Source organism: Leucopleurus acutus, assembly GCF_964270905.1.
Source record: "Leucopleurus acutus genome assembly, chromosome: 8".
Taxonomy (NCBI): Eukaryota; Metazoa; Chordata; class Mammalia; order Artiodactyla; family Delphinidae; genus Leucopleurus; species Leucopleurus acutus.
The window spans coordinates 79244049-79258030 of record NC_139151.1 but is presented as its reverse complement, the minus strand read 5'-3'; the positions used below and the strand labels follow the sequence as shown (position 1 = coordinate 79258030).

Sequence of the window (13982 nt, the reverse complement as noted above, 5' to 3'; positions counted from 1 at the left end):
AGCGGCTGGGGGCTTGGGAACCCGAGCATGCAACCCTAGAAGGGAAAAGGACGGGAGGAGATTGAGCTGCGGCTGCGAGAGAGCGAGAAAGAGCCCGGGTGTTTGTGCGAGAGCCGGGCGGGGGACTGTGGCGAGGGGCCGGCATGGCTGAAGGCTGCGCTCCGCAACCTTGAAGAGCGGCTGCGGCGGGAGGCCGGGGACCGGGAGGCGGGTGCGATGGCAGAGCGCGGCCCCTGCAGCTGCGCCCGGCCCGGCCGGCTGGCCTGAGCCGCTGGAGGAACGGGGCTGCCTCTGCGCTTCCATGGAGCAGCGGGTAGGGCGAAACTCCGGAGCGCCGCGTCCCTGCGCTGCTGCTGCCGCGGACTGTTGAAGGGGCCGAGCCCCCGCGACTGCAGAGAGAGGAGAGCCCCCGGCCCAGCCCGCAGGCCTGCAGCCCAGGGCGGCGGGGGGCGTCGGAGGGCGCCAGAGGCGCGCCGAAGGCGCGGCGCCGCGGGAGAGGCCGGCGCTGGAGGCGGCCGCAGCAATGCCGGGCCCGCTGGGGCTGCTCTGCTTCCTCGCCCTGGGGCTGCGCGGCTCGGCCGAGCCCAGCGGCGCGGCGCCGCCTCTCTGCGCGGCGCCCTGCAGCTGCGACGGCGACCGTCGGGTGGACTGCTCCGGGAAGGGGCTGACGGCCGTGCCCGAGGGGCTCAGCGCCTTCACCCAAGCGCTGTGAGTGCGGGCGGAGGGGGCGCCGGAGGGGGTTCCGGGGGGCGGAGCCAGTGGCAGATCCCACTCCATCCCCAGTGTCCCGAGGAGGGGGGCGCCGTCACCTCCTTGGCACCCGCTCCAGCGCCGCGAGCTTCACAAGCTTTGCCAGTCCGGGTCCGAGACCCGTGTAGCTCTTTTTCCCAGACTTTTCGGGCACGATCACCACCACCCTCCCCCAACTCCCAAGTGCATGTGGGGCCGAGGAGGAAGGAGGAATCTGGAAACACTTGCCCCTGGCAGCCTTTTCACGCGACTTTCTCTTCTCCCGCGGGCCCCTGCTCAGCTGGCAAGAGTTTTGCAGGCGGCAGGGGTGAGGGCGGCTAGAACTTGGCCTGAATCTGAGACCGAGGCAATTTTCGTGGGGAAGCACCTGGAGCCTCCTGGGTTCCAGCATGTGGGGAGAAGAAAACACCTGTACCGCAGTCGGGGCGAATGGCCTTCCCATTTGGCCCTGTCCGGGGCGGGGGGCAGGGGTGGGAGCGACCTGGCACCTCAGTCCAGTTCCACTCCGGACTCACCAGCAAACGCCTGGGGTTCTGGAGCTCGCAGGGAAACCGGGCGAAAACAACGGAGAAGGGAGGGGGGGAAATTGCAGGTTTCTCTGGGTGAAATACTTTTACCCAGCAAGGCCTTTTAAAGAAGGAATGCTGACCTGAAGTACAGGATATTGGAGGAAAATGAAAGTTCCAGAGCATAAGCTCTGCCTGTCCCAAAAGGGAGCAGTTTTCTGCTGTTCCTTAACCAGTAGAACTTTTCTTTTGAGCTGCCTGAGGTTGGGAAAGTCACTCAGATGGTTCTGACTTCCAAAACCCCCCTCCACAAACGGGGACGGAGAGCTTTAGACATTCGCTTTAGAAACGAAGACTCTGAAATAGGTGTTGGCTGTGGTGTTGGCAGATGGCACCAGTAGAGAAAGAATAGGGTAACTGCGTGCAGGGTTTGGTGTATACTCCTGTCCTGCCTTGCTGTGCTGTGCGGCCAGATTAAATCAAGGGCAGTGAAAGAACTGTTTGAGAGAGGAAGGGATTCTGAGAGGCCTTGGGTAAAGGGAATTTCCTTTTACCTTACAGCTGCTGAGAGGGACCTCTTAGAAATAGACAGTGTGAAAGGAATAACAGACCCCGTGAAGAGATCCTTTCTGTGCAGGCCAGAGCGGTGCTGTTTCCAGGTGGCTGGTGGGAGGTGTTCTATTTGCCCTCTGCCAGTGGGGTTTTTTTGAGTCTTGTGGCCACTTGGAACCTGTCTCATTCTTTGGCCGCCAGCCCCCTTCTCTTTTTTTTTTCCCCTTGTCTCAGGTTTTAGTTACACATTTGAAGTCATTTTCCTTCAATATGGTGAAATTTAACTTTTCAGTAAAAAAAAGTTAACTTTGCAGTGACGAGCAATTTGCCCACAAAGGTACCCTACGTGGGAAAGTTTGTGTGGGAGTGGGGAGAAGTAAGGGAAGGAAGACTGGGTAGAGGGGAAGGGGCTGTTTTTTTTCCCCAAGACCTCTTCATACTTTTAGGGAATTCATTCAGGAGAGGTGGCTTTCCCTGAAACCTCTTTCAGGTCCAAGAGAGAAAAGCATACTTTTAGACCAGTTGAAAAGACCTTGTTTAGCAGATTCCTTGAGTTTTAATGCGTAGACTTGCCCTATAAGGAAGAGGGCTGTTTTACATTAGTACCTAAAAACCACAAAGAAATTTTTATTTTTATGAGAGCACGCTCCTTGCTATAGAGCATCAGGCATCTTTCTTTAGAATTCACCAAAGGTAGTGAAATGCTATATTCTCAACCTTGAGCCTTACATAAGTGACTGTTCGTGGCTTGGGAAACAGATAAATAATTGGCACCAGTCCAGATCAGATTGCCTAAACTAGCATCATCATAGCACTTTCTGAGCTGTGGTGGTGGGCAAATGTGTTATATTTTCTTTTTCCCTTCGTGACCTGTAGAGTAGTTGTACCTCCTGATAACTCCTTATTTCACTTGAACACTCTTCATTTCACCCTTAAAAGTATATGTTATAGGGCTTCCCTGGTGGCGCAGTGGTTGAGAGTCCGCCTGCCGATGCAGGGGACACGGGTTCGTGCCCTGGTCCGGGAAGATGCCACATGCCGCGGAGCGGCTGGGCCCGTGAGCCATGGCCGCTGAGCCTGCACGTCCGGAGCCTGTGCTCCGAAACGGGAGAGGCTACAGCAGTGACAGGCCCGCGTACCGCAAATAAATAAATAAATAAATAAATAAAAGTATATGTTATAATGACGAGCCCTTGTAAAGGGCCTTTCAAGGGCAGTATATTTGCATTTTGGGAAACCAGTGATCTCAAGCCATGTTGAAGAGGGGCGGGTGTTGTGATCTGCCCACTCCAGTTGATCTTATAAGACACCTTGGAATCACCCAAGGTCTCTTTGCTAGTACTTCTGATTTGCTGTCCCATCACAGCTTTGGTGGAACACAGGTACACACCAAGGAACTAGATCCATGGTTCCCAAACTTTGATCCACTGATGTCTAATTTCTGGAGCATGGGCACCAAGGCCTGTTTAGTTATACATAAAATGATAATCACAAAAATAGAAGTCAAAAAGATGAGACTAATTATTAATCGAAGTTATTTTCTTGTCATTCCTCAATGGTGTCTTACCTTCACCTCACTCAGGTATGTACACATCCCACATGGGGACTCCTCGTTGACAGAGCAGGGATTTTATTTTACTCAACTTGGAGTCCAGAGTCCGGTACAAAGGAAGCGCTTAATGCTTCAGTGAATAAATAAGGACTTAAGGCCACACTGAGGGGCAGGATTGGGGCTTGGAATTCAGCCCTCATTCCCACGCGGGATTGCCAAACTCCGCATTCTCAGCATTTAGCTTTTTGTCCAGATCTGAGAACCCAGAGAGAGGATACCTGCTTTTTCTCCTTTAGGCTCGTTTAAACTTGTTCAGCCTAACAGTGTCTATTTCCTGCTGAAAGCTGCTTTATCTGAGTCTGGGGGCAGAGTCAGATGTAATCCTCAGTGTTGTTGATGGGATTCCCGTGTTCACAGAGTTTGCTGCACCTGTAGTGCTTATTTATATTTTGCAGCGGCAGTTCCTGATCCTGTGTCACAGTGCACTGGCTTGTCACATTTCACCCTGAGGTGTTTTAAAGGAAGTACTCCGACTAGTATTAAAATTCTGAAGTGTATTTTTAATCAGAAGGGTTCAAGTTTATTCCCCATTAGAGCTAATAAGGTCCCTCTTAATCACCTGCATTCCAAGATTCTTGATTGAGAGAGAAAGAGGTGAAGTCATGGTGGTGGTGGGGAGGGGATAGTGAACGTGTGTCCTCTGGCTTGTGTGTTACTGTCACAAAATTTGAGACTTGTAGACGGGGGTTACAAATTTCCGCATGCTAGGTTATGTCTGGTGCATAGTTTTAGGATTATAAAGGCTGTTTCTGTGGCTTTGTGGAGAGGGTGGTAGGTCTGAGCCCTCACCATGCCCCTGAGTAATTGTGTGGCCTTGGGCGAGTCATTCTACCTTTTTCTTTTTTTTTTTTTGGTGACAGTTTCTTCATTTGGAAAATGAAGTCATTGGATTCACTAGATTCTATGTAAGGCTGCTTGTAGCTTCCAGACATTCTATGATTTATAATTCTTACACAGTTTTAGGATGGCAAGGTGACGATAGCGATCGACTACTCTCGTGAAAAGATCCCAGAAGTATCTGAATATCCATCTAGTTGAAGTTGCACAAGCCTATTTATTGCCACTCACTTGGAGGAGGAGTTCTTTGTGTTTAGAAGTGTGTGTTAGGAAATTTGCCATGGAGACTTGTTACAGAATGCATGACTAGCTAAGGCGCTTTGCTGGGGTAGAATAGCCCCGCTTGTTTCCTGTTGGTATGGCTTCACACTTGGAAACTAAAATCACTCTGTTTCAGTAATTTGGATACTGTACAAAAAGTTACTCAACGTCCTCACTTCCATATAATTAGTCATAATCTCTGCAGCCTTCACGGTGTGTGTATCTTGTACACGGGCAGGTTAGCAAGCTTTCTATATAGAACTGATGGTTACCTGAGGGGCTTTGAAGGATTTTAAAAAATAATCTGTTGCTTTTTCTTCTTTGGGAAGCATCATCTCAGATTCTTCCCTAAGGTATACTTTTTTTCACGACTCCAAGCACCTTTCTTTTAATAGTATTATTTGAAAGTATTTTCTTATTTCCTCCAGTGTCAGTTGTATTCCCTGGCAGGTCAGTAATCAGTGGCTAAATGTTTATACCTTTTTTGATGGTCGAGTTTTGATATTTTGATGTCTAAGTTACTGTCTGTAAATTTCACTGTTAGCTTATTTTCTGCGGTGTGTCTTTCTAGAGAAGTATTTGTGTTATATACCAGGGAACTTTGTTCTAAACAAGGCCAATATATGAACATCTTTAGGTACAGGTCGTTTATTTTACAAACTAGTGAACTGCTGGGTTCTCTTTAAACAAGAGAAGAAACAGCATTCTGCTGGGAATATGGAGGGCTGGTTTCCAGATCTGTCAATAAATCACACGAGTGACCTTGAGGTGGTGACACACTTAACCCTTCAGGGCCTTGGCTTCTTCACCTGAGAACAAGGAAGTAAACAAGTCTTACTGCCAAAAGTTTTCTTTCTATTTAATTCGATTTTTTTCCCCATACGTTTGTCCCATCCTCTGTGTTGTGTTAAGTATAGTGTAGGTGTCTCAATCCTGAAATCCCTCCCTGACCCAGGAAACTTCCCCAATTGTCCACCTCTACTGGAATGTATGCATGGGGAACCTGCCTCAGAAGGCAACAATGTGCTGGGTGTGGTCTGAGCTCTACCCAGGATTTAAACCAGTGATTCTCATTCGAGCCTCCTGAAGGCTTGTGGTAACCACTAATATTTTATGATTTTCAGTCCAGCTAAATGCTAATGACAGTTATGGTATCACAAGCATTTAATGTCCAGGCACTTGGTTCTTACGTGAATCGTAAGGTAACATTTGACAACTTAATCTCTTAGGGAAGATCAAAGTTCTGTACTAGTAGGTGGATCCAGGCAAGTTTGGGCGTTTTCTTGGCCTCTGTCAGGTTATCTCTCAAATTCTTATTTTAGTCATCTTTATAATGGCGGAAAGCACTGACAGCCTGCAAGTTTGGATTTTGGTTTTTGGTCTCCTTGGTTGTGCTTATCCTTTTATTTCCATTTTTCTTGTCAGGAAATAATGCATATTGGTGACTAATGGCTCTCATTGCTTTGAATCTCTCTGAATCTGTGTAGACTATCAAGCAAGTGAAGTTGTAAGAATCCTTTAGTGACTCATTGAAATTTTTCTAAGACCGTTTCCCACTTTTTCTCTATAAAAAAGATAGAAGTTTCCATAAAAGCACAATATTTATCAGTATACCTGGGTTACAGGTTAAACCCTGCCCAATGTGCCTTAAACTCTGAGAAACGTAACTAATGTAACTTGATCAGACAGCTTTGCTTTTAATTATTTTTAAATGAGAGTTCATGGTTTTGTCTTTAGAAATGTATTATCTAGATTGCTCTTTAATTGCCTCCTGAAGCCTTCAAGTTTTGGGCAATGCCCAAAGCTTGTTTTCCTGTATATACAAGGACATGGATAACTTTGTCCCCAATTTTGTTCAGTGAAGTATAGTTTTTCGAAAGATTCGTTGAGGATAATAAAATGCTTTAGTTTTAAATTCTGTCAGTGAAGGAAAAAACCTAGGGCATTTAGCAAATCAGTACTCTTACACAATGACTAATTTGTCTGCCTTTCTAGACATTTCTTTTGTGTCTCAACACTTGGTGAACAAACTGTAGGCCGGGTATCGGCTCTATTGTCTGAAATTGGGTGAGTACAAAACTGAGTTTAGAAATGATTTTATAGTTCATATACATTTAGTAACATCTCAACTTTCTAAAGACTTGAGCAAGTTACTACTCAAGTACCCCCTTTAAATGGCAAGATGTAATTATGTAGTAGTATACTCTGGATTCACCCACCCATAGACAAATATTTGTTATTAAACTTTGTATAGAAATATACAAATATATATATATTTGTAGAAATATAGAAATATTCTGTGTCATGTACAGGCAGTTAAAACTCTGAATGGGTGGTTGTTTTTAGTCTCTAAAGCACGTTTTGATACTGTTACATATTTTAATAGTCAAAAAAGCATGCCAGCCAGGTCCCCCTCTGCCCCTGCAGTAAGTCTACAGCAAGAATTGTCATTTTGCATTTTGCATCTCTTATTTTAGATGCAAGTGATTGGGGTTCAGGAATGCCCATCTAAGAGTGTAGGCTTCAGAAATGAACATTTAAAAAATACATATTTTGGTAGTTCTCTTAGCTTTTCTGTAATGAAAGATCTTATGGGAAAAGCACTGAACCAAGCCTCTGTGGCAACACGTTGGCCCATTAAGAATATAAGAATATCCTTGTAAGGAAATGTAAACCATAGATATTTTGGGAGGCAGCTGGGCCAAGACTGGGTATACGTTTAGATCCCGGGCTGGTCTGTTGTCTGTGCTAGTGAGAAAACATGTGTGGGGAAAGCATATTTAATATATTACGGGATATCTAATGACCCTTTATCCTTCATATTTCATTTGTATTTAAGTATTCCGAGTCAAGATAAGTAAAAAGTTATGTAAGCCCCTTGAGCTAGTTTTTTTCCCCCCTCTATTTTTACACTAGGAGAATGCAGCCCCCCCTTTTTTTAAACAAAGTTTTAAATACAAAATTGACCATTAAAAGAATGAAAATCTCAGTGCACACTGGCAACAGAATATTTTTGCTCTTCGAATCAGATTTCAGAGCGTGGTATCCAGAAAAATCATGAGTTAGATTTTCCCTGTTCCCTGTACATTTTGAAAGTTTTCTCTGGGGGAATTTCCCCTCCCGAGTAGAGTGACCTAACTTTGGCAGGGAGATGGCGCCTTTCCCTTGGCTCTGTGGGAAGCATGGCTGAGGAATGCACCTAGGATTGCTTGGGATCCCACTTGCCCACTCCGCCCGGGCTCTGACTGCCCATGTGGAGCTCTCAGTACAAGCCGCAGCATAACTGAATGCAAGTGGTGACCTCCAGGCTCCCCTGAAGAGCTTGATTAGAGCTGTTTTCCTAGGGAGGTAGATAGATGGCCATTAGAAATCTCACTCTTATTCACGTTTCTTGTTGGGAAGTGCAGGGTAGGAGGTATGCTTCCGAGTTGGCAGTCTTCTCTCTAAAACTCTGGGGACTGGGCTATGATGCTGTTTAACTTCTGCTTTTTCCCATTTCCCTACAGGGTAAGCTTCATGCTAAGAGGCCCTTAGAGAAAATATACGACTAGTATGGATAATACAAGAAGGGCTTGGCAGACTAGATTTTCTCAGGAGAGAGGAGACCTGTGGTTGCCACCACTGCGATCTACGTTGTCACCCTTCCTGTGTGTGGAAGCCATCTCAGGGTGCTTCTTTTTTTGCCTGAGAATCTCCAGAGAATCAACACTGTTCTCTGTCTTGAATACCTTACTGACACCTTAGGAACTCTATCCCGAAGTCTAGCAACTCCTATGGAGGTGAGGGGAGAGAAGGCAAATACTGTTGATTAACCTTTAGGTTCCTTAATGTTCTTGAAGACTGTTCACACGCTTCTCTGTTTTAGGCGCTAAATCCAGCTTTTGCATTTTCCGAATCTGATCATTGCCCCTTGGGTCCTCTTCAGGCTCTCCTTATCTCACATCAAGCATGTACAGAATTCTCATACAATTTGATCAGAGTTAAGAAAGGAGTATTCAATGCATTTAACATTTTAGTATCATGTTTTAAAAGATTACACATGGATTTACTAACTGATACTTAGCAGTTTATCATAATCCCAGTTTTCATCCATTCTGTGCTACTGCTAGTTCATCTCATTTGATTAGTGGGGTTTGTCTTAAAATCTTAATGTTTTCTTAACTTTGTAAGAATGAAAATTTTTTGTTGTTGGCCTTCTGTTCTCTCCAAGGTCATTTTGAGTCCGTGGTCGCATAATCCAGCTTTTTATGTCACTATCTACTCTCCAGTCTTCTTTTTATGTACCTATTTTTATGAACAGGACTTCAGAAGTTGTTTTATTTTTGAGAGTGTGGCCCAAGGAATCAAGACCCCTGAGGTCCTAAATCTGTGCGCTTGAAGGTATCACTTAATCCCTTTGGACATTGTCTTTTCCATCTGCAAGAAGAGGTCACTTGACTTTATCTTTAAGGGTCACATGTAGGAAACTTTAGCATGACCTGTTTGAGTGGTGGCAAGGACCCATTACATTATGTTTTCATTTCTTTGGGGAGCGACTAAGCAATTGTCTATGTGTGTTATCCCTTTAAGTCACTTAGATTTAAAATTCTAAACTCTTTTTCTCTGGTTCTTTGAATGTATATCAGGTTTATAGCCTTTTGGAGACTTCACAGTGAGCCCTTGTGCTAATGGAAAAAAGGCTCTTCATCTGGTAGACTTTTCATTCAGAAAACCATAAAGATCCTGGTGGAGAAAGAGTAATGCATATGTTTTTATCAAGATTCCTTCTTACAGGTGGTGCTACTCCCTTTCTAACAAGAAAGCCTAGTGGTGGGGAGTTACAGTTTCTCTAGAGGAGAGAGCTTGGAGGAAATCATGCTTTCTTGCCTTGGTCTCTGACTGGGCATTGCTTCCCTGAGATGGCTGGTCAAGTTGAAGGACGCTTCCCTAATAGGGGAACGCATTGTTTCTCCTCACAGCAAACGGGCACGTGACCTTAGACAGTGTCAGTGTGATCTTTAGATAATAATTTTCTACTTCCAGACTTTGGAACACTGAGGATTTTCATGAGACAACGCTTAACTCTTTAAGAAGCCTCATGCCAGTGAGTGCCCAACGGTTTCTCATCGCTTTCCATGTTGGGGATGGATAAGATTAGCTCAGGTTTGACAGTTTAGCTGAGTTCTTGTTTCTTCATATCACCTTGTTTCTAGCAATATGCAGATTATGGGAGAACTTTTTGTTTCAAGTACTTTGAAAATGATATTATACTGGTTATTGGATACCTGTGTATTTTCTTTACATTTGAGACCAATGCTTGTGTTTTGTGGATAAAGAAAAGCTTATTATCCTTGAAGTAACTTTAGAACTAAAATCCTTTCTTTAAAATCTTTCATATTTCTCAAAAGTTATGTGACATTCTTGGTAAGCACAGTTAAATCTTTCTCAGAACGCTTGAAAACTTTTCTGGGTTTTGATTCAGCTCTGATTTGAAAATGAATTGTAAATTCAGAGTAGCAGCTAACATGCAAGAGTGCTCAGGACCTATTTAGATTGATGGGTGTTTCAGATACAGTTGTGCATTTTCTACCCTGGGTCTCTTTCTTAAAAAAAAAAAAAAAAAAATGTTTGAGATGTTTTTCCCATTACCATCTTGACATCTGCCTGGTTACACATGAATAGCTTGACCCAGTCCCTCAGCAGGGAGACTACCATGGCCTTGCTTTCAATAGCCATGTCACTGACAAAGAAAACATATGGAATATTTCATTCCTGCCCTTTGCAAACAGTCTGGGGTTGTGAGGGCATGCAGCAGAAGGCTTCATCCTTCATGGTAGGTTGGCAAGTTTGTGTGCTAACCACAGGCCCTGCTGTTAGCAATCAGACTGTGTTTTCCAAAGCCCTATTACATTCTGTGGAAAGGAAATCTCGTGTTTTGGATAAGCCAGTTTCTAATATCAATTTGAATTAAGTTTGTATGACCTGCTTCCATGGTGGGGTTTCCTGCTTGATCAGTTATTTCACCAAAGGGAATTTGTGTGTGTGTGTGTGTGTGTGTGTATGCAGGACGTTTCGAGGCTGTGCTCCCAAGTTTGATATGTGGCATGTGTTTGATGGATACACAAGTTGGGGACAAGGATGCTTGATTCCCGATAAAACATACCTTTAGGACTGTCTGCCTTTATGTTTATCTTCCTTTCAGTCTGCAGAAGGAGGTCAGTTGATCATTCTCATGCTAGCCAAGCCCTGCCACACTGACCTTTAAGGCTTCTGTTGCGTAGCACCAGCTTCTACTGGGGACTTGGTTTCAGTTCAGCTAGCATTAACGGCTTTGCTTTGTGGCATCTGAATCCACAGTGTGGAGGCTTGTCAGCAGGTGTGGCAGGAGAGGGCCAAGAACGTGGAACAGAGGGGTAAATCAACTGCTGTTTTTCTTCAGGTCTTTTTCTGCATTAAAGGAATTTGCCCTTGGCACCACCCTGGCTGAGGTGGCATTCCAGAAGGAGAAGGAAAAAAAAAAACAACCCTATGACACCAAAGATAAGAAGATTCATGACTTTGGCGGAGGAAATAATGACATACATTTCATCAGGGTCCTTTCCAACCCTTAAGTTACCCTAGCCTGAATTTCTAGTTCTGTTGTTTCTTAGACATGCGGGCTGGTTTTGACAGGAGTAGATGATTGCTTGAAAAGGAGGTGAGCTCCTGTTTTGTCCCAGATATAGCCAAATATTTAAATGTGTATATGCATCTCATCTAGAAGGTATTTCTGATGGTTCTTGGTATCATTACTGAACATTAGCTGTAAAACAACATGCTAATAGACATTACTGCCTCTCACGTTTTCTTATAAGAGTAACTCCTTTTGTAGTTCTTGATTATAGGTAGATTTCCTTTAAATTTGTACAGTTACATTTTAAAAAGTTTTGGTTATACAGTTGTTCACGAATGAGCCTATTTGAGCCCCTCACTTCCTGTTAGTGACTCCATATGTGTCTTCTAAAATAACTCGTATAATCTCCAATGCTCCATCTTCCTTCTTTGACTACTTAACTGACCTTTATAACTACTGATTCATAGGGAGAACTCCCTTAAACCTCTCAATCTTAAAAATTCACCCTTTTAAGTGTACAGTTTTGAAATGTGTATAGGAGTTTAACCACCACCATTGTCGAGATCTAGAACATTTCCATCACTCCCACCTGTGCCCTTTGTAGTCATCCTCTCTCCCCACCCTTGGTCCCTGGCAACTGATGATCTGTGTTCTACCTTGGGTCTCTTATATTGTTTTCCATTTAGCAGAATGTCCCATAAATGGAAAGTAACAGACTTTAGTCCTGTGCCTAGCTTCTTTTACTTATCATAATGCTTTTGAGATTCTACCATGTTGTTGTGTAGGTCAGTATGTAATATTTCTTTTTTTTTTTTTTTGCGGTACGCGGGCCTCTCACTGCTGTGGCCTCTCCTGTTGCGGAGCACAGGCTCCAGACGCGCAGGCTCAGCGGCCATGGCTCACGGGCCCAGCCGCTCCGCGGCATGTGGGATCCTCCCGGACCGGGACACGAACCCGTGTCCCCTGCATCGGCAGGCGGACTCTCAACCACTGCGCCACCAGGGAAGCCCCAGCCTTCTTTTTGATACCTGGCAGTTAACCATGATGCCTGAAGGACTCGTGTAGAAGTGATACCAATGTGGAGCGTTTTGCTGACAGTGAAAAAGCTTTGAATTGTTAGTGTGTTTGTGTTTGGAAAGTCTGATTCAAAAAAATGGAAATTTGGTGAGGAATTGCTAGGCCTACTTGTGTGTTTGGCATGTTACACATGGCATGGTTTCCATTTTACAGCTAAGCAAACAAAGATTGGAAAGGGTTAGGTAACTTGTGATGACATCCCAGTTAGTGGGTGGTAGTTGGTGTTCGGTATTTGTCCATTCTGTAGTTAGCATGGAGAGCTGACAGTTTCAGAAGAGGATAAGGTTAAAGTGACAAATGAAATGGTGAGAAGCGACAGGTTACTACAGGGAAAAAAATCAGAACTGAAAATAAAGCATCCCGAAAAAGCATACACGTGTATCAATACACGTGTACATACAGTGGGGTGCTGTGCCTTGATTTAGGAGTAACTTACGTTCAAAAATCAATTTACTGGGTAAAATTAAGTTATCTTTTATTTCTAGCAGAATTTTTTAAAAGGTCTCTATGACTTGATCTCCTTGAAAGCTTTCACATCATTTTCTACGTTAATAGTGTTTTTCTGTGTCAGGAAAGTAAATATCAGTTGTGTGCCTTTTAGCTTGCTTTTTCTTTTCTGGAATTCGGTTGGTGGTGTATGAGGATCAGATCCGTTAGCATACTCACTTTTTGTTTCTTAAGGAGCAAATTTCTGAATGTGCTTCTTTAAACTAAAACACTGAAGTAAATTAAAAAGCAAAGTGTGCAGTATGATGGTTTCCATATAGTTGCCCCCTTTCACTCACTGGAATTTCCTGCCTCTCTTGTTGAAGATGTTTTTATAGGGAAGTCAGCATAAAAGTGAATCACCCATGAGCCTTTTTTTCCCCCCAAGGCATTTCATGGAGTCAACTTGGTATTAATTTAGCTGGTACTCTTCAGTTGACTTGAATACTGTGTTTTTGGATGGTGAGCTGATGTTTATTAAGCTGTTAATATTTTACAGACTGGATGGGTTCCTGTTTCAATCTATGTGCTCTTTCCTTTAGCAGCAGGGCTGTTCATGACCGAATCTGTGACCACAGTTTTGATTTTGAATGTGCCAGTCCCATCATGGAGAGTCATTTACCTGGTAACTCTACAGGTTGTCTTCTTCTGGAAGCATTTTGCTGTTTTATTTCACTTAAGTTGCATTCTTTGTCATGAAGAGCCTCTTCATGGTCTGTCTTGCCGTTCAGATACCATCATCCTCATCTTGTTATGAACATAGATGCTAAAAATCATAAATGTCACTGAGTACCAGGTACTAGGTGAAGTGCCTTTGCATGCATTATCTATGTAATACTCCCATCAGCCCTCTAAAGCACATGCTTTTATTCTCCACTTTAGAGATGGAGAAACCCCAGGGTGTGAGGGCACACAGGTAATAAATGAGGTTTTGTGGATGGGGTGTTGGATCTTGTTTTTTCAGACCAAGGTTCCTTGGTTGAGTGGGTTGTATGACAGTGTCCTTTAGTGCTCTTCCTAGATTCAGGTGTTTATCTATCTTGTGTCTGGTGGATATCATGAACTGCTTGTTTTATAGATGAGGAATTAGTTTTGGAGAGGTTAAATCTGTCTGTGCTCTGCTTGAAGTGTTCTCAGCTCCTTAGAATGTAGATTTGGACCCTTCTAAATCTTAAAGGTCTCTGGTGCAGTGGTACCAAAAGTTTTGTGTGTGGTATGGACCATGCACCAAAGAGGCTATATTTACATACATATGTCCCCAATAAATATATAAATACATACATATGTATATTTAAATATACATACATAT

At 44.0% G+C, this 13982-nt stretch overlaps 1 protein-coding gene across 1 annotated transcript in view; it reads left to right on the top strand.

Moving 5' to 3' along the window:
* Window positions 1-523: 523 nt before the first annotated feature.
* Window positions 524-13982, top strand: part of LGR4 (leucine rich repeat containing G protein-coupled receptor 4) — a gene marked incomplete at its 5' end in the record, with an annotated part of 96733 nt that continues 83274 nt past the window's right edge. Inside the window, one exon of the mRNA XM_082843993.1 lies at window positions 524-708. Coding sequence (XP_082700119.1) covers window positions 524-708 — 185 coding nt within the window. The remainder of the gene's footprint in view (window positions 709-13982) is intronic.